Source organism: Dendrobates tinctorius, unplaced genomic scaffold (genome assembly GCF_039654945.1).
Source record: "Dendrobates tinctorius isolate UK_male_01 unplaced genomic scaffold, ASM3965494v1 ptg000222l, whole genome shotgun sequence".
In the NCBI taxonomy this organism is placed as follows: Eukaryota; Metazoa; Chordata; class Amphibia; order Anura; family Dendrobatidae; genus Dendrobates; species Dendrobates tinctorius.
In genome coordinates, this window is record NW_027361889.1 from 1350635 (window position 1) to 1377753 (window position 27119).

General features: G+C 48.5%; 1 protein-coding gene across 2 annotated transcripts in view; it reads left to right on the top strand.

Annotated features, from left to right (window-relative positions):
• INTS1 (integrator complex subunit 1) overlaps positions 1–27119 on the top strand; it is a 102986-nt gene that overhangs the window by 51258 nt on the left and 24609 nt on the right. For both annotated transcript variants that reach the window (XM_073555173.1, XM_073555174.1), the window contains exons 19-31: positions 2379–2576; positions 2671–2800; positions 3245–3424; positions 3976–4125; positions 4207–4386; positions 4967–5071; positions 5835–6002; positions 7685–7796; positions 7868–8026; positions 9204–9350; positions 9474–9572; positions 10067–10191; positions 10572–10832. In XM_073555173.1, coding sequence (XP_073411274.1) covers positions 2379–2576; positions 2671–2800; positions 3245–3424; positions 3976–4125; positions 4207–4386; positions 4967–5071; positions 5835–6002; positions 7685–7796; positions 7868–8026; positions 9204–9350; positions 9474–9572; positions 10067–10191; positions 10572–10832 — 2014 coding nt within the window. The remainder of the gene's footprint in view (positions 1–2378; positions 2577–2670; positions 2801–3244; positions 3425–3975; positions 4126–4206; positions 4387–4966; positions 5072–5834; positions 6003–7684; positions 7797–7867; positions 8027–9203; positions 9351–9473; positions 9573–10066; positions 10192–10571; positions 10833–27119) is intronic.

Below are 27119 nucleotides of genomic sequence, written 5' to 3' on the forward strand. Positions count from 1 at the left end.
GCAAATTAGTTTGGCAGGTGTGTCCAAATAAAGGCAAGACTACTTAAGAAGGCTGTTCCACATTATTAAGCAGCCTACATTTTTTTCCAAAATGGGAGATAAGAGGGGAGTACAGAAGGAGATCTTGTGAGGATCGGAGGTTTCGTGCAGGTAAGTACCGGGAGACTAGGTCACAGATGTACGGAGGACTCAGGTTGTGGATGGCTTTGTATGTCATGGTTAGGGTTTTGAACTGGAGTCTTTGAGTAATGGGGAGCCAGTGCAGGGATTGACAGAGGGAGAGGCCGAGGAATAGCGGGGGGACAGGTGGATTAGTCGGGCAGCAGAGTTAAGAATAGATTGGAAGGGTGCGAGAGTGTTAGAAGGGAGGCCACAGAGCAGGAGGTTGCAGTAGTCAAGGCTGGAGATGATGAGGGCATGGACTAGGGTTTTTGCAGATTCTTGGTTGAGGAATGTACGGATCCGTGAAATATTTTTGAGTTGAAGTCGTCAGGAAGTGGAAAGGGCTTGGATATGTGGTTTGAAAGAGAGATCAGTGTCAAGGATAACCCCGAGGCAGCGAGCTTGTGGGACTGGAGAGAGTGGGCAGCCGTTTACTTGAATGGGTAGGTCTGTTGGGGGGGTCACGTGAGATGGGCGAAAGATGATTAATTCTGTTTTGTCCATATTAAGTTTTAGAAATCTAGCGGAGAAGAAGGATGAAATAGCAGACAGACATTGAGAGATTCTGTTTAGTAGGGAGGTGATATCTGGTCCAGAGATGTAGATCTGTGTGTCATCAGCATAGAGATGATACTGAAAGCCATGAGATTCTATGAGCTGTCCGAGGCCGAAGGTGTAAACGGAGAAGAGCAGGGGCCCTAGGACTGAACCTTGCGGGACTCCGACGGATAGGGGGCGCGGTGAGGAGGTGGTGTGCGAATGGGAGACGCTGAATGTCCGGTCTGCTAGGTATGACGCAATCCAAGATAGGGCCAAGTCTGTGATACCAAGAGATGAGAGGGTCTGTAGTAATAGGGAATGGTCCACTGTGTCAAAGGCAGAGGACAGGAGGAGGAGGACAGAGTAGTGTCGCTTGGCCTTGGCGGCTAGTAGGTCATTGGTGACCTTAGGGCAGTTTCAGTGGAGTGGTGTGGCCGGAAGCCGGATTGCAAGTGGTCAAGGAGGGAGCAAGAAGAGAGGTGGGAGGATAGTTCAAGATGGACGTGTTGTTCCAGTAGTTTTGAGGCATAGGGGAGAAGTGATATAGGGCGATAGTTAGATACAGAGGATGGGTCAAGAGAGGACTTTTTGAGGATAGGTGTGATTGAGGCATGTTTAAAGCTTGAGGGGAAAACACCAGTTGTTAGTGATAGGTTGAAGAGATGGGTTAGGGTTGGGATGAAGACTGTGGTGAGGTTTGGGATGAAGTGGGATGGGATCGGGTCAAGTGCACAGGTAGTGAGATGTGATCTTGAGAGTAGAGTGTAGAGTCGATCTTCTGTAATGGTGGAGAAGTTGGTTTTGGGGGAGGAGGGGAGGGCAGGTAGGAGGAAGGGGCACTGGGGGTTGTTGACAAAAACTGCCTCTGATGTTATCAATCTTCTCCTTAAAAAATGAGGCAAAGTCTTCAGCTGAGATGAGTGGAGAGGGAGGAGGTGCTGGGGGGCGGAGGAGAGAATTGAAGGTGTTGAATAACTGTTTAGGGTTGTGAGACAGGGAGGATATGAGAGGTAGGTTTGTTTTGCTGCAGCGAGTGTGGCCTTGAAAGTAGTGAGGGACTGTTTGAATGTGATGAAGTCCTCATTGGATTGGGATTTTTTCCATCTCCGCTCAGCAGCCCTGGAAGCCCGCCTCAGTTCTTTGGTCAGACTGGTGTGCCAGGGCTGTCTGTTGATTTTGCGAGTTTTGGTATGTTTGAAAGGGGCAACTGATTCCAAAGCTACAGCTATTGTGTTATATAGAGCGGCAGCGGCATCCGCATTGTGTAAGGAACTTATGTCTGTAAGATGGAGGAGGGATTCAGACAGTGAGTGTAGATCGAGGCGTTGAAGATTTTTGCGAGGGTGTGCGAGTTTTTGAGGTGGGGATTGTGGATCTGAGGAGGAGAGGGAAGAGAATGTAAGTAGGTTGTGGTCAGAGAGAGGAAGAGGTGAGTTAGAGAGGTTAGATAGGGAGCAGAGGCGGGTGAAGATGAGGTCTAGTGTGTGGCCATCTTTGTGAGTGGCTGCAGAAGACCATTGAGTGAGGCCGAAGGAGGAAGTATTAGGAACCTTCTATAGGTCAGCGTACACTTTGAACGTCTCACATCATTGCTCAGTCCAAAATCTACTGAACATAGTATTTTTATTTTGCTTTTCATGTTCTGTTCCTGGTTTCCATTCTCTGTGTTTCGGCAGCAATTACTCTTTTCCACCGTGCACCGTAACAGATGAAGAGACCAGGACCGAGATCATAAACCGAGAACTACAAATTTCTCAGCGGGAGAAGCAGGAAATTCTAGCCTTCGAGAGTCACCTGGCCGCGGCCTCCACCAAGCAAACCATAACCGAGAGCAACAGTCTGCTCCTATCTCAGCTAACCAGCCTGGACCCCCAGTATGTTAAATTTTTTGGTTTTGTTATCTGTTTGTTAAAGTTTGATTGTCTGTACTTTTACCGAATCTGTAATGTCTTCCATGTTTCTTTTCAGGGGACCTCCACGACGCCCACCCCCCAATGCCATAGAGCAGGTCAAATCCTTGAATCAGTCGTTGCGTCTTGGTCACCTCCTTTGCCGTAGCCGCAGTCCAGACTTCCTTTTGAATATCATCCAAAGACAGGTTTGTTAAAAATAAGAGAAACATTGAGTTTGTGTGTATGTGGCAAGCGCCCAGACATAGAAGTAAAAGTGGCAGATGGCTGTCATTGACAGTGAGTATCGTACTGCCGTTTTCCCTGTATAATAAGATATGTAATGTGCAGTCTGATATCAGATTTATTTTACTGACTTATATAGAACCATTATTTACCCAGTGCTTGAGAGACATCATAATCACTGTCCCCATTGGGGCTCACAATCTACATTCCCTATCAGTATATCTTTAGAGTGTGGGAGAAAACCCACGCAAATACAGGGAGAACATATAAACTCCTTGCAGATGTTGACTTGGTGGGATTTGAACCCAGAACCCCAGCGCCGTAAGGTTGCAGTGCTAACCACTGAGCTACTGTGCTGCCCGTGTGATATACCTTTTATACTTTTTTTCGATTTTCTTTTTTTAAAGGCATCATCACAGTCCATGCCCTGGTTGGCAGATTTGGTGCAGTCTAGTGAGGGCTCCTTGGATGTGCTGCCTGTGCAGTGCCTCTGTGAATTCCTCCTACATGATGCTGCGGATGAGTCTGGAGCAGGGGACGACGAGGAAGAAAATGAGAGCAAGGAACAGCGGGCTAAGAAACACCAGGTAGGCTGTGGCATTCATTCATCTTATTTATCCTGGATATATATGAATAGAATTGGTAACTTCTGTAACCCATTACACTTTTCAGTAGGGTGTGTGACACTGTGAGTCTGACCACGTAAACCCACAGCGCTCAGCCCAGTTACAATGCAGGTTGGATGCCCAACTGCCCTCATATTCTATGGGGCTGAAGGAAGAAGCTCAGCGGAGCCCCATAGGTGGTGAATGGAACATGTTGTAAGGGGGGATAAAAGTTCCATGTTCTGCCAATCGATGCATATCCCAGCAGTCGGACTCCCTCTGTAACCAGAAGACCCCTTTATTGTCTAGTTGTACTCACAAAGGCAAAGTTGGCGACTTATTAAATTTGGTCTTGCATTGCTTTTCACATGTAGTACAAGTGTTTGCTATCAGGGTCACAGACAAGAAACAGAAGAAGGAGAATGCTCATGTGTCATACCGTAGAATGTGAAATATACGTGGACTTACCAGCTAAGGAACAAGCCATGACATTTGCATTCACGTGGTTTGGTGTAAATCTGTTCACTTTTTAGAGACAGCAGAAACAGAGGCAGCTTCTCAGCCGCCTTCAGGATTTGCTTCTCGGACCAAAAGCTGATGAGCAAACAACATGTGAAGTGCTGGATTATTTCCTGCGACGTCTCAGCTCCCCTCAGGTCTCCTCTCGGGTCCTGGCTATGAAGGTAAGCCAATATTATTATTCTATATGTTTTGAACTAACATAGAGCTTTCTGGACTTTGACAGGTTTTTGCTGTTTTTTCAGGGTCTCTCCATGGTGCTAACATCAAGTGGTCTGCAGGACGGAGAGGAGAAGGATCAGTCAATGGATGAGGATTCTTCTGACTCGGAGATGATTTCTGGATATCAGTGGCTTCTAAGAGATTTGCCCAATCTCCCACTGTTTGACAGCGTTAAGGGAACCACAGCTGTGGCATTACAACAGGTACTTCGATGTGTGTTCAGGGTCAAATAAATGGGATTCACTCTTAAAATTAACCTGACTTCACACATCTGGCATTCATGGTCTGAGTACGGACAGTGATGTACAGATTGTAATTGTACGGATTGGTCATGGGTCTTCGTATCCAAACTGAGTGTATATGAGGCTTGAGTTTGGATCAGGAGAGACGTGTTGCCGGTCTGTACATCTTGATCCGTACTCGAGCTGTGCGTTAGTGATGAGCGACCGTGCTCGGATAAGGTCAAATCCAAGCGTGCTCGGGTGCTAACCGAGTGTCTTACGCTTCCTTGAATACTATGTTCGAGTCCCCGTGGCTGCATGTCTTGCGGCTGCTCGTCAGCCGCAACACATTCAGGGATTGCCAGTTTGTTAGACAATCCCTGCCTGTGTTGCAACTGTTGAACAGCCACGAGACATGCAGCCGCTGGGACTCAAACATATTATTTGAGCACGCCAAAGATACTCTATGAGCACACAAGCACGCTCGCTCATCACTAGTTAATGTTACTGCCATTTTTCTTCCTGATGTTCAGTGTCTCCTAACTTATTTTCTTCTTTGCAGGCTATTCATATGGAGACTGATTTAAGAACCATAAGCGCTTATCTCGTGTACCTTTCCCAGCATGCACAAATTGAAGATCAAGGACAACATAATGAGCTTGCACTGGTGAGGAACAATTAATTCTACAATTTACATCCCCCTAATAGTAAAGGGGTCATTACACGGCTTTGACATTCATGCTACACACACATAATATGATGTTAGGGGTCTTTTCTACAATTATCCACAGGGTAGGTGATAAATATCTGATAGCTGGGACCCCCTCCGATCGATAGATCCAGGGTCCCAATTTTAGGAGCTAGTTGAACCTGTTGTCTACCAACCATGATGGCGATATTTAGGAGGCTGGGAATGGGCGATGGATCATTTCTGATCCCCGTCATCACTTCACAATGTGAAGGACCAACTGCAGCCCCCCTGTCTGCCATGTTTGTACATCTAAGAAAGCATGCCTGTGACTGGGCTTCATAGCAGGCCAGTAATTATACAATAAACTGCGATATTGTATAGGCCGTCAAGGGATCGCAGGTTTAACTACCCTAAGGGAGCTACTAGAAAAAAAGAATGCACAAATATTAACTAAAAATATATATATATATATATATATATATATATATATATATATATATATATATATATAAAAATCATGAACATTGAGATTATCCATCCTCCCATGCTTTACCTCTATTGCAAAGAACAAAATGTAAAAATTAATACAAATTACCAGATAAATTTGGTATCGCCATAACTGCGCTGATCCGTAGGACTAAGAGGCCGTATGTTCATGGCAGCTCTGCCCAGTGACGTCTCACTGACTTACCATAGGATTCTCGCTGCTCACTGATCTTCTGTTATCCTTGTGTTGCAGGACGTGGCTCGTCTGACCGTGGAACGATCCACAATGATGGGCCACCTTTTCTCCAGACTGTCTTACTGCCCTGAGTCAAACGCTGTCCTGTCTGCACTCCTCTCCATATTCTCATGCTATGTCAAGCGAATGCGAAAAAACAAGGACGGTGATGAGGTGTATAGCTGGGTGTGTATATTTACACTCTTTTATTTTTGTAGTTTTTTTTTTCCTCCAAAAAGTTACAGAAGCGCAACAGTAACATGCCAAAGAATCTGACATGTTGGTGTTCTTAGTAAAATAACAAAATACCTCTAGTTGTATTGTTCCTCTGTTATTCTTCCTGGAAATTGGGTGTTACTAGTTGAGACCCTGTCATCTCTGATTATACAGTGTGAGACTATGTAAGGAAACACCTAAAACCTTGTAACACCAAGCTGTCAATTTCTGCATAACTGGGTGTTCCCGTGCCCCATGCTAGATGTGTTCCTACTTTTATAAAAGATGGCCAATCAGTGCTGGGTAAGGAAACGCTACTGGTATGAGGATATCTTACACATTACTATCTGCAGTCACTATGGCAGGATGTAAGTCTACCCTTTGGGATTATGGCAGGATGTAAGTCTACCCTTTGGGATTGTGGCAGGATGTAAGTCTACGCTTACTTTGTGGCAGGATGTAAGTCTACCTTTACTTTGTGGCAGGATGTAAGTCTACCCTTACTTTGTGGCAGGATGTAAGTCTAACTTTGTGGCAGGATGTAAGTCTACCCTTACTTTGTGGCAGGATGTAAGTCTACCCTTACTTTGTGGCAGGATGTAAGTCTAACTTTGTGGCAGGATGTAAGTCTACCCTTACTTTGTGGCAGGATGTAAGTCTACCCTTACTTTGTGGCAGGATGTAAGTCTACCCTTACTTTGTGGCAGGATGTAAGTCTACCCTTACTTTGTGGCAGGATGTAAGTCTACCCTTACTTTGTGGCACGATGTAAGTCTACTCTTACATTGTGGCAGGATGTAAGTCTACCCTTACTTTGTGGCAGGATGTAAGTCTACCCTTACTTTGTGGCAGGATGTAAGTCTACCTTTACTTTGTGGCAGGATGTAAGTCTACCCTTACTTTGTGATTGTGGCACGATGTAAGGCTACCCTTTATGGCAGGGTGTAAGTCTACCCTTACTTTGAGGCAGGATGTTAGTCTACCCTTACTTTGTGGCAGGATGTTAGTCTACCCTTACTTTGTGGCAGGATGTTAGTCTACCCTTACTTTGTGGCAGGATGTAAGTCTACCCTTACTTTGTGGCAGGATGTTAGTCTACCCTTACTTTGTGGCAGGATGTTAGTCTACCCTTACTTTGTGGCAAGATGTTAGTCTACCCTTACTTTGTGGCAGGATGTAAGTCTACCCTTACTTTGTGGCAGGATGTAAGTCTACCTTTACTTGGTGGCAGGATGTAAGTCTACCCTTACTTTGTGGCAGGATGTTAGTCTACCCTTACTTTGTGGCAGGATGTTAGTCTACCCTTACTTTGCGGCAGGATGTTAGTCTACCCTTACTTTGCGGCAGGATGTTAGTCTACCCTTACTTTGTGGCAGGATGTAAGTTTTCCCTTACTTTGTGGCAGTATGTAAGTCTACCCTTACTTTGTGGCAGCATGTAAGTCTACCCTTACTTTGTGAGTGTGGCACGATGTAAGTCTACCCTTACTTTGTGAGTGTGGCAGAGTGTAAGTCTACTTTTACTTTTTGATTGTGCAAGGTGTAAATCTACTTTTACTTTTTGATTGCGCAAGGTGTAAATCTACTTAACTTTGATTGCGGCTTGCCACTAATATGCACTAATTTCTACCACTTTTATGTGTTTTTGCTCAGTCTGAATCACAGGATCAAGTTTTTTTACGTTGGATTTCTGGGGAGACTGCTACAATGCATATTCTGGTTGTCCATGCCATGGTCATTCTGCTGACCCTTGGGCCTCCTCGTGGTAAGGATCTTGCTTGCTAGTTTAGTCCCTATGTTTAGATACACGTTACATGGATTTTTTGTTTGTCATAGGTCCCAGTGACTTCTTTGCTTTGTTGGACATTTGGTTTCCTGAGAAGAAGCCTCTCCCTACAGCGTTCTTGGTGGACACTTCAGAAGAAGCATTATTGCTTCCAGACTGGCTGAAGCTCAGGATGATCCGCTCAGAGGTTCCTCGTCTTGTGGATGCTGGTAGGTTAGAAATAATTTGGGATGGACAAGGTCATGGAGTCTTCCCTGACCAATACCTCCAATGTATCCATGTGCCTCTATGCACACAGTTTACATAGCACATGTAGTTTATATGGCTGGGATCTTCACATGAGATGAGCATCACATGATTGATGTCCACACCTATAAAATACACCTAACTAGAAGATCCAACACAAGGAGCATGGTTGCAAAAATAAAACTCCTCCATCCATGAGGTCCTGCGGTCGCCCATGCAGTCATCCAATCACGCAGTATCTTGCCAAAATATTGGCATCTACCAACAAAAAATTAGAATCCATAGTATTTTATTCACTAGGAAAAGACCTAGCTTATGATTAGGGATGAGCAAATAGCTTTGGATAAGTGCTTAATAGTTTTAGCGGTTTCCGAAGAGCTGCATCGGGAACTCGGATACCTGGAGCGCTCCCCATTATCAGCGGTTCGGCGCCGCAGCTGCATGTGTCGCAGCTGTGTGACAGTCACAACACATGCATGGAGAGCCTATTTGTTGGATTCTCTATACATGTGTTGTAACAGTCACACAGCCGCAACACATGCAGCTTCGGTGCTGAACTGTTGATTATTGGTAGCGCTCCAGTTATCAGGGTTCCCGATGCAGCTATACGGAAACCGTAAAACTATTCGAATAAGCATTTATCCAAAGCTATTCGCTCATCCCTAATTATGACTTTTTATGGCCATATCTATTGTGGTATGCGAAAGGCGGTCATAAGAAGGTAGGAAAGTATATATAATATATCATGTTGGCGTTTGCGTCGTCCCTCTATACATTTCCATGAGGAATAATAAATAACTTTGAGAATGGGGCACCACCATTCCACAGGCCAATAGTTGGATCCCTACGCAGCCGGTCCTTTCAAGCATTGATCAGGCCGTGTCCGACTGTATAGGGACGCACGCCATTGACAAGGTGAATGCTTACACTCACTTATTAGTTTTACTTATACATTACCAGGAGGCATAATAATAATAGATGAACGGTGCAACACCGAGATCTAAGACAAAAAAAGGTTCCAGAATCGTTATGCTATGGGGAATGCAATTGTTTGCAGATAGGGAGGTGTAGGTCCAGCTTACAGTATGTCGCTTACCCACATTGTATGTATATTTTATACCTCTACGTACGACTTCTTAGCATTGCAGGATTTGGAACCGCAGCAGTTGCTTCTTTTCGTCCAGTCTTTTGGGATCCCGGTTTCTAGTATGAGCAAACTCCTGCAATATCTGGACCAGGCGGTGTCCCATGAACCTCAGGCGTTAGAGCAGAACATCATGGATAAGAGTGAGTATCGGAGTCCACATTACATGGTATTCTTCATTTGTCAGTCTTATGTTATGTGATATTTACGTCAGATTGCAGATTATAAGACAATGCTGCAGATCTGTCACTTTTTTTTTTTCCCAGATTACATGGCTCACTTGGTGGAGGTTCAGCACGAGAGAGGTGCAACTGGGGGCCAAACATTTCATAGTCTGCTGACCGCTTCTATACCACCAAGAAGAGGTGGGTACAGAACGTACTAAACTGCTTCTATCATAAAGAAAAGTATCCCTTTTATATTGACGTAGCAGGATTTCATGTTTTATATGTATTGTCCACTACTTTTGTATTGGCGATCCATCCTCAGGATGGGTCATGAATATCAAATAGGTGAGTAGCCGACAACTGGGCACCATCACCGATCAGCTGTAGCGGCAGCCGGCTGTACATATTGTGTGTAGCGGAACATCACAACTCTATACCCGGTGTAGTGACCACTGTGGGGCACTGCAGATCAGCTGCAGTACACAGGAAAGGTCACTACAGTATATGGCGCTTTGTGCAGCATCTACATCTGGCTGCTGCCAAGCAGTGGTGATGCCAAAATCCTACTACACTGCCCACACTGAATTTTATATGTTTAGGTGCACATTAGTAAGTGATTTGTGTTTGGAAATAACAGTGTTCTAATGTGTTTTATTTCATCTTTGTTATTTTTGCTTTCCTTGATGCTTCAGATAGTGCGGATGTAGTGAAACGAAAACCCAGCACTGAAGTACCCCAAGGACAGCTGCGGCCCAGAGGTCTCACTCAGATTCCAGTCCTGGGACCGGAGGATGACCTGGCCGGAATGTTTCTGCAGGTAAATGGTACAGATCTTGCCTACGCATCTAATGCAGAGGAGTCGACACTGCTGTACCAATGCTGTGGGAAGAGTAAGGGGTGTGTGTGTGGGGGGGTACAGTGTATGTCGGTCTCAAGGTGTGTTAATGTTGCTGGGGAAAAGTACAAAAACATCGTCTGCAAACAGTTTGGAAAAGCTAAAATGTGAGAAAATTCATAAGTTTTCTATTGTACAAGAAATGGTCGCCCTGTTCCAGTCCAGTTCATTAGGCTTAATGAATTTCTGAGTAAAATTGCCTAATAGAAGCCATCAATCTGTGGAAGAATTATAATATATTTCTTTTTTTCTCAATTAAATACATTATTACTGGGACATAACTAACTTTTGTTCCCATTTAGCTCTTCCCTCTTAATCCGGACCCCAGATGGCAGAACTCCAATCCCAGACCCATATCCCTGGCCCTGCAGCAAGCGCTAGGGCAGGAGCTGGCACGTATCCGTCAGGGGAACACACAGGTGACCGGAATCGCTGTCCGTTTGCTGCAGGCCATCGCAGCCCTGCTCAGCTCCCCTCATAGCGGTGCCCTGGTCTTGGCTATGGCAATGGACAGAAATCACTACATCTCCTGCCCGCTGATGCGGCAACTCTACCAATATCACGTAAGTGGTTATATGTGCCACATATTGTATAAGAATGCATATTATTACCGCATATGTACTCTACATTACAGATACCGGTGTATCCAGCTGACAGTATGTGGCCCGATACATCAAGGTGTCTTAAGCAGTTTTCTGGCATGCAATGCCTTGAAATATTTTTATCCTCCTTCCCCGCCGGCTCCACCATAACGGGCAAAGATTTATGTCTCTTTGGAGGCCTAAATTATGCCAGAAATGTTCTCTGGGGAAACAACACGTACATTAGCCACAATGGACAGACTCTATCTTTTTGCATTGAAACGTTTAATGAGCGTGTGCAAAGTTCATTGTGAAAAGAGGAGGAGCAGCAAATTGAGTTACCAGCTGTGTATAGGGGGTTTTCCTGTCATTGTTATCTTGCCTCTGATGATAAGGAAGCTGTGGAAAATGGATGACCCACCTGGATCGGCGTTTCTTTTGCACTGCCTGCTATAAGCAATGATTAATATATATGTGTGTATATATAATTTCTCCTTCGCCTTATTGGGGGACACAAGACCATTGGTGTTATGCTGCTGCCTCTAGGAGTACACAAAGAAATTAACTCCTCCTCCGCAGTATACACCCTCTGCTTGCTCTATCCTGAACCAGTTCTTGCTTAGTGTCTGTAGGAGGCACTAGGGTCTGATTTCAGACCAGGATTCCATTTTTTATTTTTACTTTTTACCACAAAATCTTCAACAGCAAAGGGTGATGGGGCCTTTCAAGGTCTCGATCTCCCAAACTCATCAACAGGCGGGCACGTGGAGTGTCGTCTCCCCGTATCCCCTCCTGCAACCTCAACGCTGGCCTGGGCTCTCCTTAAGGGTGACTGATCCCTTCATTGGGTCTGTTCTCCCCACATCAGCAACAGATGGGAACATGGGGTGTCGCCCCCAAGTACCCCCTTCTGGAGCAAGGTCTCTTTCAGCCGGATATGCCCTGCCTCACCTCCAAGTAAGATTACCTCAGGTAACATGCAGAGGCTCCATGCGGCGTCCATGCGGCCGTACTGCACCACCACTGCCCGAAAGTGGATGATAGGTAGGTAATATAGATTGTTAGCACTCGACTAAGAAGTGTGGATGTACGGTGCTAGTGAGAAGGGAACTGGTAGTCCCGCTGGCATAAGTCAAATATAGAGTCACTGCACACGTGGATTTTTGCAAAAGTGGGTAATCTTTATTTCTATTGGACGGTGAAGAAGCGAAAGCTTTTTGACGTTTCGGCCTCCCAACGGCCTTTATCATATAGTCGCCCTTAAAGAAGAAAGATTGTAGTCACCGGTTAGATAGTTTCACTGTTAGACAATGTTTTTAGAGTCAATGGATTGTCCTTTGTAGCCAGTGGTCCTGGTTCATGGGGATCCACAACTGTGTAAGTGTGCCCAAAGCTAATTGCCTTTAAGATAAGTGATTCTAGAGGATCCACAATTGTGTGCCCAAAGTACATCGCAATCATTGGTGGCAGTGGTGGATGCAGGCACCGCCGTACCTGTGCAGTGAATGAGCTCATTCACTGCACAGGCACGGCGGTGCCTGCATCCACCACTGCCACCAATGATTGCGATGTACTTTGGGCACACAATTGTGGATCCTCTGGAATCACTTATCTTAAAGGCAATTAGCTTTGGGCACACTTACACAGTTGTGGATCCCCATGAACCAGGACCTCTGGCTACAAAGGACAATCCATTGACTCTAAAAACATTGTCTAACAGTGAAACTATCTAACCGGTGACTACAATCTTTCTTCTTTAAGGGCGACTATATGATAAAGGCCGTTGGGAGGCCGAAACGTCAAAAGTCGCTTCTTCACCGTCCAATAGAAATAAAGATTACCCACTTTTGGCAAAAATCCACATGTGCAGTGACTCTATATTTGACTTACGAAAGTGGATGATGACAGGAGGCGAAAGAGACCTCTCCACCTCCCTATCAAGGGATGGTGGATTGAGGAAAGAATATGTGCGGACAATCTCCAGTTTGGCCACAGCACCCGGCTCTGCACCGCGCTCTTGGCTGTTTCATTCCCTCTGAGTAGCAACAGGGTTGCTCCAAGGCAGAATCTGCTCATGGTCCTGTGGGATGTCCGTGCCCCCCAGGGGGATATGTGTGCTGATGACTAGCCACCGCTACTGTTCCAGCACCACATCTGCGGCCACCGCTGACCGCGGCCATCGCCGCAGTCTCAAATTTAGGGTCCCAGCTTCTAGCCAGCATAGACCAAACTCTGCCCACTTTTTAGGCGCTTCTCACTCTGAGCAAGAAGCGCTGTGGCCACATTCTACCCCGGGCCCTGACTCCGCCCTCTTTTTCTGGCGCTTCTCACGAGCGAGAAGTGCTCTCTTTCCTTCTCTGACTCCACTTCCGGTCAACGTGCGTCTAACCACAGGCTGGGGATGCCATCTTCTCACCGCATGTGTGTCCTCAGGCACCACAGCAACGCAGACTTCTTCTTTGGGGGCACGGACACAGGACCTGGGTAAGCTGATACACAGCGATTAACCCCTTCCCTGCGGCAGCCTCTAAGCAGCACCTACATGCAAAATATCTCAATCAAAGGCATCTAAAAAAGTAGATAAAACACACAGTGGTGTATGCCTCATGTACAGCATGTAATGCCCCACTACCATGGAGACACCATACCGCAACATGTGCGGCCTGCGACCCCTCATGTGCACAGGAGCCCCCTGCTAATGCCGACCCTAGTGGATTTAGTCCACCCGAGTGGGCCACGTCCCTGGCACAGTCCATGGCTTCCCTGGCTAAAGCCATAGAATCCTTCCGTGATTACTCCTCAAGCCAGGGCATCAATTTACCTCCTGTAGAGGGCCCTTCAGCAACGCGAGAGTCTTCCTCAGACAGGGGCCGGACTGCAGCAGAAGATACACAATCTTCCAGAAAACGTCCCTGTGAATCGTCCCCCAGGCACTCTGGTGCCTCGGCGTCCATAAGCTGCTTCCCGCTCCCCCTCACCAGGGGTTTGCAGCGAACACGACTCAGAATACGAGTCAGATGTGGCCGTAGACCCGGACTCATTAGAGTACCAGGAGTCTCTAGATTCTCTCATTGAAGCGGTTAATAAGGCTCTGAGAGTAGACGATGAACCTGAGGCTAGTACGGATTACATGGTATCCTTCAAAAGGACCAAACGTCCTCATAGGGTTTTTTGCTAACCACCCTGAGTTTACAGACATTGTTCAAAGGCATAGGAGTCGCCAGAACAAGTGATTCACAGGGCAAAAACCGCTGGAAGCACGGTATCCCTTTGCTTCTACTCTACGAAAGGAATGGACCGAGTCCCCTGCAGTAGATCCACTCATATCACGGCTCGCTTCCAAAACCCTCCTGTCTCTTTCGCATGGCTCGTCCATCAAAAACCCCACTGATCAACAAATTGACAATCTTGCTCGATCAGTCTTTGAGGCTACCGGAGCACCACTCTTCTCTTCCTTCACCGCCACTTGGGTAGCCTGGGCAGAGGCTCTAGCTAAGACCGGTTGAAACAATAGCCTACTTCCCGAGGCGGTCATTCTCGCTTACCAGATTGCCCAGGTAGGGGATTATGTTGTGCATGCCTCCCTAAATGCGGCTAACTGTGCGGCACTTGCAAACGCCGTTACCATCAGAAAAGCTCTATGGCTCCGAGAGTGGCGGGCGGACTCCGCTTCCAAGAAATCCTTTTTTTTTAAAATCAGATATTTTTTATTTGAACATTTTCCAACAAAACAGGTATAACAACCCAGGGGAACATAGTCCCCTTACCCCACCTCCCTCCCCCCTGAATTGAATTGTCCCCCATCTTAACAAAAATAAACATATTATTATATAGCGTCAATGTCACGTCTCCTTGAATAACAATAATTAGAAATACAAGAGAGGCTCCAAATGTGCTACATATAGACAAGACTTCTCTTTAATTCAGCAAAGGTACACTCAAATAAGACCTAATCGGAATCTCTAACTCCCAAGAAATCCTTAACCTCCTTGCCCTACCAGAGCGGGCATCTGGAGACAAACTTGACCAAATTATCTCGGATGCTATTGGAGGAAAGAGCAAATTCCTCCCTCAGCAAAGACCCAGTTGGCCCTTTCGGAACCCACGCCAGGTCTGCTTCCGGCCCTTTCGCAGTTCCGCAAGCTGGCCATCCGCAACAGCTTCCTCTAGCTCTGCCCGTCCCCGCGCAGGGGACAGGGACTCAAAACCTCTATACAAGCCTTCTCATTCCTGGAGAAACAGACCTTCACGGTCTGGACCAAAGGTACCTCTTCCAGCAAGTTCTCTGCTCAATGACTCATTGCAGTATCTGGAAGACACAGACAGGGTAGGCTGCAGTCTACTCCTGTTTCGTCAGGTCTGGCTGGCGGTCGTTCAGACCAATGGGTCAGAGATCTGGTGTCTTCCGGACAGGGCTGTGGAGTCGGTAAGCCAAACCTGCGACTCCTCAATTTCCCTTACACCGACTCCACGACTCCGACTCCCACATATATTGCTTATATTTAAGTGAAATATTTATTGTAGTACAATGTGAACATCATACATTTAATCATTTCTATGATCCAATAATCAAGATATTTAGATAGAACATAATATCTATTTATTGGAATACAACTTTAGAACACAAAAAACTGTAATAAATTGTAAATATGTAATGCACTGTATACATGTACATGTATACGGTACAGACCAAAGTTTGGACACACCTTCTCATTCAAAGAGTTTTCTTTATTTTCATGACTATGAAAATTGTAGATTCATTCTGAAGGCATCAAAACAATGAATTAACACATGTGGAATTATATAATTAAAGTGTGAAACAACTGAAAAACAGGATTTTTTGGGTTGCTTACCGTAAAATCTGTTTCTCGGAGCCTTCATTGGGGGACACAGAGACCATGGGTGTATGCTGCTGCCACTAGGAGTCTGACACTATGCACAAAAAAAGGTTAGCTCCTCCTCCGCAGTGTACACCCCACCGACCGGCAGGAAGTTCCTCAGTTAGTGAGAAAGCAGTAGGAGAAGTAACAGAATAGATTGAAAGCAGAACAAACAACTCAACTGTAACAAACCGACAAACATAAGAACAGGAGTTGTAGAACATGGGAGGGTGCTGTGTCCCCCAATGAAGGCTCCGAGAAACAGATTTTACGGTAAGCAACCCAAAAAATCCTGTTTTCTCGTTCGCCTTATTGGGGGACTCAGAGACCATGGGACGTCCCAAAGCAGTCCCTGGGGTGGGAAACAAACTTCCATCAGGCCAGTGGACTCGCCACCGCAGCCTGCAGAATCCTTCTACATAGGCTGGCGTCCGCCGAAGCGTAGGTGTGGACCCTGTAGAATTTCACAAAGGTGTGAACCGATGACCCCCTTGCAGCATTGCAAAGCTGCAGCGCGGAAGCTCTGTGGCGCACCGCCCAGGAGGCACCCACCGCCCGGGTAGAGTGCGCTCTGATCCCTGGAGGGGCCACTCGATGCTTGACCCGGTATGCCTCCAAAATTGCCGATCTGATCCAGCGCGCAATAGTTGCCTTTGAGGCTGGGTGATGAACAGAGAGTCTGACTTCCACAAGGAAGTCGTCCGGGCTAGATAGACTCTCAATGCCCTGACTAGGTCCAGCTTGTCCAAAGACCGCTCCCGAGGGTGAGCTGGGCTCGGGCAGAAGGATGGCAGAACAATGTCCTCATTGAGGTGAAACGAAGATACCACCTTCGGAAGAAAAGAGGGCGGAGGCCGCAGAACTACCTTGTCCTGATGAAGGACCAAAAAAGGAGAGCGGCAAGAAAGTTCCGCTAATTCCGACACGCGCCGGATGGAGGTAATGGCCACCAGAAAGGCCACTTTCCAAGAAAGGAGGGAAAGGGAAACGTCCCTGAGAGGTTCAAAAGGAGGACCCTGAAGAACCAAATTAAGATCCCAAGGATCCACGGGAGCTCGGTACGGAGGAACCGTGTGAGCCACACCCTGGAGGAAGGTTTTGACCTGGGGCCGGGAGGCCAGCGTTTTCTGAAATAAAATGGACAGTGCCGAAACTTGACCCTTCAAGGAACTGAGAGCAAGCCCCGCATCCAGCCCTGCCTGAAGAAACGCTAGAATAGAAGGGAGCGAAAAAACCAAGGGCGCGATGTCATTGGCCTCACACCAGGAGAAATAGGCTTTCCAAGTACGGTAATAGATCTTCGAAGAAGAAGGCTTTCTGGCGCGGATCATGGTATGAATTACCCGATCAGAGATTCCTGCCCGTCTCAAAACCTCGGTCTCAACAGCCACGCCGTTAAATTGAGCGACCGAGAATTGGGGTGGCAAATCGGGCCTTGAGACAGCAGATCTGCCCGTCGGGAAGCTTCCAGGGGGCGTCCGCGAGAAGGTTGACAATGTCTGCGAATCAAGACCTTCTGGGCCAATTCGGGGCGATGAGGATGACTGGAATCCCCTCTGCTTTGATTTTCTTCAACAACTTGGGAAGAAGAGGCAGAGGAGGGAACAGGTAGGGGAGCACGAACTGTGACCAAGGGACGGCCAGAGCGTCGGCGCCCACTGCCAGAGGGTCCCGAGACCTGGACACGAATTGTGGTACTTTCCTGTTGAGGCGAGATGCCATGAGGTCTACATCCGGGATTCCCCACCGACGGCAGAGCAGATGAAACACCTCCGGATGTAGGGACCATTACCCTGCCGCGAGACCCTCGCGGCTGAGGAAATCGGCGGCCCAGTTGTCCACGCCGGGAATGTGAACCGCGGAAATCGTTGGAACAAAGGTCTCTGCCCATTGAAGAATTCTGGACACTTCCGCCAGGGCTGAGACACTCCGTGTCCCCCCTTAGCGGTTGATATATGCCACCGCTGTGGCATTGTCTGTCTGAATCCTGACAGGCAGGCCCTTGAGGCGCCTTTCCCAGTGGACGAGAGCTAGATGGATCGCCCGTATCTCTAGGACATTGATCTGCAGAGCTGATTCCTGAGTCGACCATCGACCCTGAACAGTGTGATTGCGGAACACTGCACCCCAGCCGATGAGGCTGGCGTCCGTAGTGACAATCTGCCAGTGAACGGGAAAAGACCGCCCCAAGAGAATGAGGGGAGACGTCAACCACCAGTTGAGAGACCGCCTGATGCGGCAGGAAAGGCGAACCGGACGATCCAGAGACAGAGCCGACCTGTTCCCCCTGGACAAAATGGCCTGCTGGAGTGGCCTGGCGTGAAAGTGGGCAAAGGGAACTGCCTCTATCGCCGCCACCATCTTCCCCAGGACCCTCATGGCTGACCTGAGGGATGGAAATCGTGTGATCTGTAATGATCGCACGCCCTGCTGCAGGGAAAGAATCTTGTCTTGTGGGAGAAATACCCTTGACCGACGAGTGTCGAACAGAAGGCCCAGAAACAGAAGGCGTTGAGTAGGGACCAGACAGGACTTTTCCCGGTTGACGATCCACCCAAAACTGGACAGGGTGTCTAGAACGATCGCCACACTTAGGCGGGCCTGTTGAAAGGAGGGGGCCTTGATCAGGATATCGTCGAGGTACGGAAAAAGAACGAGACCTCTGATCCTCAACAAGGCCATCAACGCCGCCATAATCTTCGTGAAGACTCTGAGAGCGGTGGCGAGCCCGAAAGGAAGCGCGACGAACTGTTAATGTTCGTGAAGAATCGCAAACTGCAGGAACTTCTGATGTCCGGGAAATATGGGCACATGTAGATAGGCATCTTGGATGTCTATGGAACCAATGAATTCCTGCTCCTCCATGGAAGCAATTACCGAGCGAACTGACTCCATCCGGAAGTGGCGAAGGCAAACTCTCTTGTTGAGTAACTTGAGATCCAAGATGGGTCGAACTGTCCCGTCCTTTTTCGGCACCACAAACAGGTTTGAATAAAACCCTGTGAAGCGTTCCGATTCGGGAACGGGCACAATCACCCCGGAACTGAGAAGAGAGGCGATGGCCGAACCGAACCCCGGGACCAAGGCCGGATCCCTCGGCGGACGGGATTGTAAGAAACGATCCCGTGGAAGAGAAATGAACTCTATTTTGTATCCTGTTGATACAACCTCTCTGACCCAAGCGTCCTCTACTGAGGCGAGCCAGACGTCGCTGAAGAGAAGTCGACCTCCCAATTGGAAGGGACCCACCCATGGGAGACCGATGGTAGTCATGCGGACGTAGACCGTCCAGATCTAGATCTGGACGGTCTTCCCTGGGAAGAGTGGGACCGCCAGGACGGAGTGGGCCTGAAGGAAACCTTCTTTCTCTCCTGATGTGCCTGTGGCCTTTGCTGGTTGGAAGTATTGAAACGGCAGAAAGTCCGACAGGGACGAAACTGACGCCTTGGAGGAGGTCTGCGAGGCTTGGAGGGGAGAAGAGAACTCGTACCTCCGGTAGCGTCCTTAATAATCTGATCCAATTGTGATCCGAAGAGATGCACTCCCTGAAAAGGCAGATTGGTCAGAGACTTTTTGGAGGACAAGTCCGCCTGCCAGGCCTTGAGCCAAATTGTACGTCGGATTGCCATGATGTTACTTGACACCTGAACTGCGCAAGATGCGGCATCCAAGGAGGCAGAAAGCAGATAATCCCCCGTATGGGAAATCTGATTGGCGAGATCGGCCAAATGCTCTGGTCGTGCCTTATCCAGAATGCCCTGCCGAAGGTCATCTGCCCAAGTGGATATGGCCTTTGCTGCCCAAGAAGAAACAAAGACTGGACATACCGCTGCTGATGCCGCTTCGAAGGCAGATTTTGCTAGAGATTCTATGATCCTATCATTAGAATCTTTTAGCGACGCCACACCTGACGGCGGAAGGACCGTATTATTAGAAAGTCTGGACACGGGAGGGTCCACCGAGGGAGAAGCGGCCCAGTTGTCCGTGAGCTCTTTAGCAAACGGGTACAGCACGCCGAGACGCTTTCCTCTTTGAAAGCGTCTGGTCGGATCTTCTCTCTCCTTTGTAAAAATCTTTCCAAACTCAGAATGGAAGGGAAACACCCTGGATGGTGTTTCCGCCCGTCTGGACGAAACCTCCTGATCTGAGGATTTCGCAGGGGCGTCAACGATGTCAAAGGTATGGTGAATCGCGGCAATGAGGTTTTGCACCGTAACCTTCATGTTCGCATCCTGGTCCGAATCCAGCTCTAAGACCCCTTCCGATTCCGAAAGCGCTTCGCCTGACTCGGGGGAGGAGGCCCGAGAGGGAGACTGCTGGGGACTATGGGGTGAGGTAGGACGAGGGGAGGACTCCGCCTGGAGGTCCTGCCTGGGCCTCTTGCGACTGCCGCTGGCTGGCTCAGATGGGACGTCCTGAGACGTGCTGGGTCCCGCCGAAGCTCCCAAGGGCAACTTGTCCAGAACGGCTACTAGGGACTGAGACACCTTGATGAGGTCTGCCACTGACTGTGATTGAGAGGAGGCCCAACCCGGCATGGGGGGCTCACTCGCCCCTGGGGCTATGGATGGCTCCTGAGCGGCGTCGGGCTGGACGCAGAGCGGGTACGATCAGACTTAGCGTTGGACATAGTGAAAAGAGAGGCAGTGCCGGCTGGTTGGGGGACAGAAGGCAGAGAAGGGTGTCAGTCTGCAGGTGCAGAGCTACTCACGGTCCGGTGTCCCCAAGGGCGACGCTCTCTGATCTGGCTGCAGGATGAGGCCAGGCCAATCCGGCTGAAAAAAGTCCCAGCGACCGAAATCCGGCAGGGAATGAGGTCCGGCTGGCAGGCTGAGAAGATGGCGACCACCAGGGAAAGGGCGCGCTGCCAGAGGGAGAAGAAGGGCGGAGCTCGCCGCAGAGATCCCCTTAGCACCGCCCGCTGTCCAATAGCAGGCTGGTGTGAGGCAAGGGGGCTGGGAAGGCCTAGGACGGGCGGGAGAGAAGCCCGCTTAGAAGAAAGGGGCAGGGGGCGTGGCCGCGACGCAGCGGTAGGCCCGAGATGAAGCCGGGGCCTAAATTAATAGCGCCGGCCGCCTGTCAGCAGGGGGTCAGCGCGGAAGATGCGCCGCAACCCCGGGCCGCGTCCCTGCTTCCCACAGCCCGACCCCTGTATACCCCTGCCGGGATGAAGAAGAAACGGGGGGGGGGGGGGGCGCAGAACAAGGCCCGAAAGAAAAGGGGCCTTCATGGATGCGGCGACCGTGGGGAGAAGCAGGCGCGCAGGCCCTACCGTGGTCCCCTGGCGACCGCCTTAGGATGAAAATGCCGGGGGACCGCTAGACCGCATACTCACCCAGGCCGGGGGCCACAATAAAGGTACCTGAGAATCCCACGCTGTCTGTCGTCTTTATGGAATCCACGCCTCGTCCAACCGTCAGGCTCTGGTAGGCGAGATGGTGGGAGGCGGGGGGCAAGGACCGTCCGTATAGCTGGCACGCACCTGTGCGAGGCTCCTGGTCCTGCCGCGGAGACCTATGAGGATACGGGGTGGCAGTACACGCCGTACTCATAGTCTCTTTGTGGGAGTACGGATGTGACTGTTCACTCCGTATCCCTCCGAAACCTGTAAAGGAACGACGCACGACGAGGTAGATAGGGGTCTAATAAAAGACCCGTGTCCACCTCCTACTGACACTAAGCTAAACTGAGGAACTTCCTGCCGGTCGGTGGGGTGTACACTGCGGAGGAGGAGCTAACCTTTTTTTGTGCATAGTGTCAGCCTCCTAGTGGCAGCAGCATACACCCATGGTCTCTGTGTCCCCCAATAAGGCGAACGAGAAATATGTCTTATATTGTAGATTCTTCAAAGTAGCCACCTTTTGCTTTGATTACTGCTTTGCAGACTCTTGGCATTCTCTTGATGAGCTTCAAGTGGTGTAGTCACCAGACATGGTCTTCCAAGTGTCTTGAAGGAGTTCCCAGAGATGCTTAGCACTTGTTGGCACTTTTGCCTTCACTCTGCGGTCCAGCTCACCCCAAACCATCTCGATTGGGTTCTGGTCTGGTTATTGTGGAGGCCAGGTCATCTGGCGTAGCACCCCATCACTCTCCTTCTTGGTCAAATAGCCCTTACACAGCCTGGAGGTGTGTTTGAGGCCATTGTCCTGTTGAAAAATAAATGATGGTCCAACCAAGCGCAAACCGGATGGAATAGCATGCCGCTGCAAGATGCTGTGGTAGCCATGCTGGTTCAGTATGCCTTCAATTTTGAATAAATCCCCAACAGTGTCACCAGCAAAGCACCCCCACACCATCACACCTCCCCCTCCATGCTTCACGGTGGGAACCAGGCATATAGAGTCCATCCGTTCACCTTTTCTGCGTCGCACAAAGACATGGTGGTTGGAACCAAAGATCTCAAATTTGGACTCATCAGACCAAGGCACAGATTTCCACTGGTTTAATGTCCATTCCTTGTGTTCTCTAGCCCAAGCAAGTCTCTTCTGCTTGTGGCCTGTCCTTAGCAGTGGTTTCCTAGCAGCTATTTTACCATGAAGGCCTGCTGCACAAAGTCTCCTCTTAACAGTTGTTGTAGAGATGTGTCTGCTGCTAGAACTCTGTGTGGCATTGACCTGGTCTGCATTCTGAGCTGCTGTTAACCTGCGATTTCTGAGGCTGGTGACTCGGATGAACTTATCCTCCGCAGCAGAGGTGACTCTTGGTCTTCCTTTCCTGGGGCGGTCCTCATGTGAGCCAGTTTCTTTGTAGCGCTTGATGGTTTTTGCCAGTGCACTTGGGGACACTTTCAAAGTTTTCCCAATTTTTCGGACTGACTGACCTTCATTTCTTAAAGTAATGATGGCCACTCGTTTTTCTTTACTCAGCTGCTTTTTTCTTGCCATAATACAAATTCTAACAGTCTATTCAGTAGGACTATCACCTGTGTATCCACCAGACTTCTGCACAACACAACTGATGGTCCCAACCTCATTTATAAGGCAAGAAATCCCACTTATTAAACCTGACAGGGCACACCTGTGAAGTGAAAACCATTTCCGGTGACTACCTCTTGAAGCTTATCAAGAGAATGCCAAGAGTGTGCAAAGCAGAAATCAAAGCAAAAGGTGGCTACTTTGAAGAACCTAGAATATAAGACATACAGTATTTTCAGTTGTTTCACACTTTTTTGTTAATTATATAATTCCACATGTGTTAATTCATTGATTTGATGCCTTCAGAGTGAATCTACAATTTTCATAGTCATGAAAATAAAGAAAAGGCTTTGATTGAGAAGGTGTGTCCAAACTTTTGGTCTGTACTGTGTGTGTGTGTGTGTGTATATGTGAGTGTGTGTATGTATATATATATATATATATATATATATATATATATATATATATATATAATATATACACACACACACACACACACACACTGTGACTTATCTCGGTTAAGATAAAGCCTAGATCCTCAGGCTACATTCACACTATGGGCGTAGCCAGGATCAAACCTGGGGGGGGGGGCAGAATCTCCTACTCTTCCGCAGAATTTCATACTGCACACCTCAGCTGCTGCAGAGCCTCATGCTTCACACCCCTACACTTGAAAATAAAGCCTGCACCTTAAGAAGATGTGATGAATGCAGTCTATTTATTCCATCAGTTGATGTTACTGAAGACTAGCAATGCCTGTCCTGGGCGTCCTTTTGGGCAGCTATGAGGTGTACCTGACTGGTGCTAAAAAAAGGAGTGTTAGTCTGTGTGCTATCCGGCTTTCATTTCTTTTTGGTACAGATATGATCTGGATAGACAGATATGGATAAATGGATATATAGATAGAGCAGATTTCTAATCTGCTTTTGCTATTGAAAACATTATCTATGAGCTCAAAAACCTTTCAGGTGATGCGGTTTTTTAAAAAGCTGATCTGCTTTTGCAACTGAAAAACGTATCCTCAAAAAACGCAGGAAAAACGCTGTGTGTGAATGTAGCTTAGATCAGGAATAGAACAGTCATTTATAGGACATTTCATAACTTTCTCAAATTCCTATGAAAAAATATTCAGCATATTCTGCATTGAACTACTGTACCCAATTTATTATATATTTTAGAAGTCGGTCCATTTTATACCGACTCCAACTCCGACTCCACCGAAATGAGCACCGACTCCGACTCCACAGCCCTGCTTCCGGATACAGAATAGAATGTGTCTCCCCCGCCAACACGCTTCTTCCAGTCCCGTCTTCCAAAGACAAAGGCGCATGCAGCTTCATTTTATCAGGCCATATTCGCTCTCCGCAACAATGGAGTCATCGTCCCGGTCCCTCACACAGAAAAGTTCAAGGGATCTTACTCAAATCTGTTCGTGGTCCTAAAGAAGGACGGAACCATGCGTCCCATCCTAGACCTAAAACTTTTGAACAAGTTCGTCAAAGTGCGCCATTTCAGAATGGAATCTCTCCGTTCTGTTATCACCTCGCTGGAAAAAGAATACCTGGCGTCTGTCGACATCAAGGACGCATACCTTCAAATTCCAATCTTCTCAAGTCACCAAAGATTCCTGCGCTTCGCGATCGGAGACGAGCATTTCCAGTTCACCGCCTTGCCCTTCTGTCTCGCCACTGCCCCCAGAGTGTTCACCAAGGTCATGGCAGCTGTCATGTCTATCCTGCACTCTTGGGGCGTGGTGATTCTGCCCAACCTAGACGACTTCCTCATCAAGGTTTCATCCTTTCAAGCTTGTGTGGAGAGTGTTATCGTTGCTGTGGACGCTCTCACTTGTTTAGGTTGGCTGGTGAACCTAAGCAAGTCATCCCCAGCCCCGTCCCAACAAATCTCCTTTTTGGGGATGATCATGGGCACTTCCCGAGCGTTGGTAATTCTCCCTCCAGAAAAAATCTCGGCGGTGACCCGAGAAGCCCGGGAGCTTTCCCTTCCCTGCTCCCATTCCCTGCAGTTCGCCATGCAGGTCCTGGGCAAAATGGTAGCGACGATCGAGGCAGTACCTTTTGCCCAATTGCATCTCCGTCCTCTGCAGCAGGCATTGCTGTCAGCTTGGGACAGTGATCCGGGTCCTCTGGACCGCCGCTTTCGCCTGTCCCCCCGGATCAGGCGATCTCTCAAGTGGTGGACGTCAACATCCTCATTGGGTCAGAGAAGGTCCTTTCTTCCAGTCCACTGGCTGGTGGTGACCACCGACGCCAGTCTTCTAGGTTGGGGAGTGATTTTCCATCATCACACAGCTCAGGGACGCTGGTCCATTCAGGAATCGCGTCTTCGGATCAATGTTCTCGAGATTCGGGCAATCAGGCTAGCCCTTGAGCAATTCCATCAACTTCTGGCTGGTTGTCCCATTCGGATCCAGTCGGGCAACGCCACGGCGGTGCCGTACATCAACCGTCAGGGGGGCACACGAAGCAGAAGAGCGATGCTCGAGGTAGCACACATTCTGCAGTGGGCCGAGACAAACCGTTCAGTCATCTCTGCAGTTCATATTCCGGGTGTAGAAAATTGTGTGGCAGATCTTCTCAGCCGTCAGGGCTTGTCATTGGGAGAGTGGTCCCTTCATCAGGAAGTCTTTCAGCAGATTTGCTAATGCTGGGGAACACCGGATATGGACCTCATGGCCTCCAGGCTAAACACCAAAGTTCTGGCATTCGTACCTCGGTCCCGCGACTCATTAGCCATCGGGTCGGATGCCCTGGTGCTTCCTTGGCATCAGTTTCACTTTCCTTACATTTTTATGCTGCTTCCGCTATTCCCAAGGGTCATCCGGAAGATCAAGGCTGAGGGAATCCCTGTGATTCTCGTCGCACCAGACTGGCCACGCCAAGCGTGGTACGCGGAACTAGTGCAACTAGTCACCGACGCCCCCTTGCGGTTACCAGACCGCCCAGACCTTCTCTCTCGGGCCGATTTACCGCCAGAACTCCAGGGTTCTGAGTTTAACAACCTGGCCATTGAATCCTGGATTCTAGCTGAGGCCGGTTTCTCGCAACATTTAGCTTTCACTATGATTAACGCTCGGAAACCTACATCCATGCGCATTTACCATCGCATCTGGAAGGCCTTTTTCTCTTGGTGCAGAACACGCGGATGTTCCCTACTTGTGTTTTCTATTCCTTCCATTTTGGAGTTTCTCCAAGCAGGATTAGGCTCTGGCACTGGCTTCTCTCAAAGGCCAAAGTTTGGCCCTATCTGTCCTGTTTCAGTGAAGAATAGCTTCCAAATCGCAGGTTAAGACCTTCATACAGGGGGTGTCGCATCTCGTCCCTCCCAACAAGTTACTACTGGAGCCTTGGGACCTTAATTTTGTCCTGGGAGCCTTGCACGAGGCTCCCTTCGAACCCCTGTAGGACACGTCTCTTACTCTTCTTTCTTAGAAAGTTGCCTTTCTTGTGGCAATAACATCCATGAGGCGGGTCTCTGAATTGGCGGCTTTGTCTTGCAAACCTCCTTTTCTGGTTTTCCACCAGGACAAGGTGGTATTGAGGACGTCTCCGTCCTTCTTGCCTAAGGTCGTTTCTTCTTTTCATTGGAATGAGGACATAGTTTTGCCCTCATTCTGCCCAGCTCCGGCCCATTATACTGAGAAAGCTCTCCACACTTTGGATTTGGTGAGGGCACTCCGGAAATACATTTCCAGAACAGGTTCTTTTCACAAATCGGATTCCCTCTTTGTGCTTTCGGAGGGACACAGAAAGGGACTACTTGCTTCTAAAGCTACACTAGCCAGATGGATCCGTTCAGCGATCCAAGAGGCTTACCGTGTTAGAGGTCAGCCTATCCCGGCAGAGATTAAGGCTCACTCGATCAGTGGGCGCCTCCTGGGCCATTTGGCATCAGCGTCGGCACAGCAAGTGTGCAAGGCTGCAACTTGGTCCAGCCTGCACATGTTTGTTAAGCATTACAACATTCATTCTCAAGCCTCTGCGGATGTGGCCCTTGGCAGATGGATTTTGCAATCGGCAGTATCACATCTGTAGGGCAGATTTAACCGGTTGGTACAAGAGGTTTCAGCTGTTGTGCTGTTTCCCACTCAGGGACTGCTTTAGAACGCCCATGGTCCTGTGTCCCCCAATGAGGTAAAGGAGAAACAAGGGATTTTTGTGTACTCACCATAAAATCCTTTTCTCCGAGCCACTCATTGGGGGACACAACACTCACCCTGTTAGCCCGTTGACTTGTGGTTGTTCTTTGTTTCTGACATGTTGCATTTTTGTTTGTTATTTATGAGCTCCTACTGCTTTGGCACCCATCTGGTTCAGGATAGAGCCAGCAGAGGGTGTATACTGCGGAGGAGTAGTTAATTTCTTTGTGTATTTGCTTAGTGTCCTCCTAGTGGCAACAGTTCACTGGCTGCAGAAGCATAGAGCTTACGCTGGACCTGGGGAGGGTGAGTAACTCCG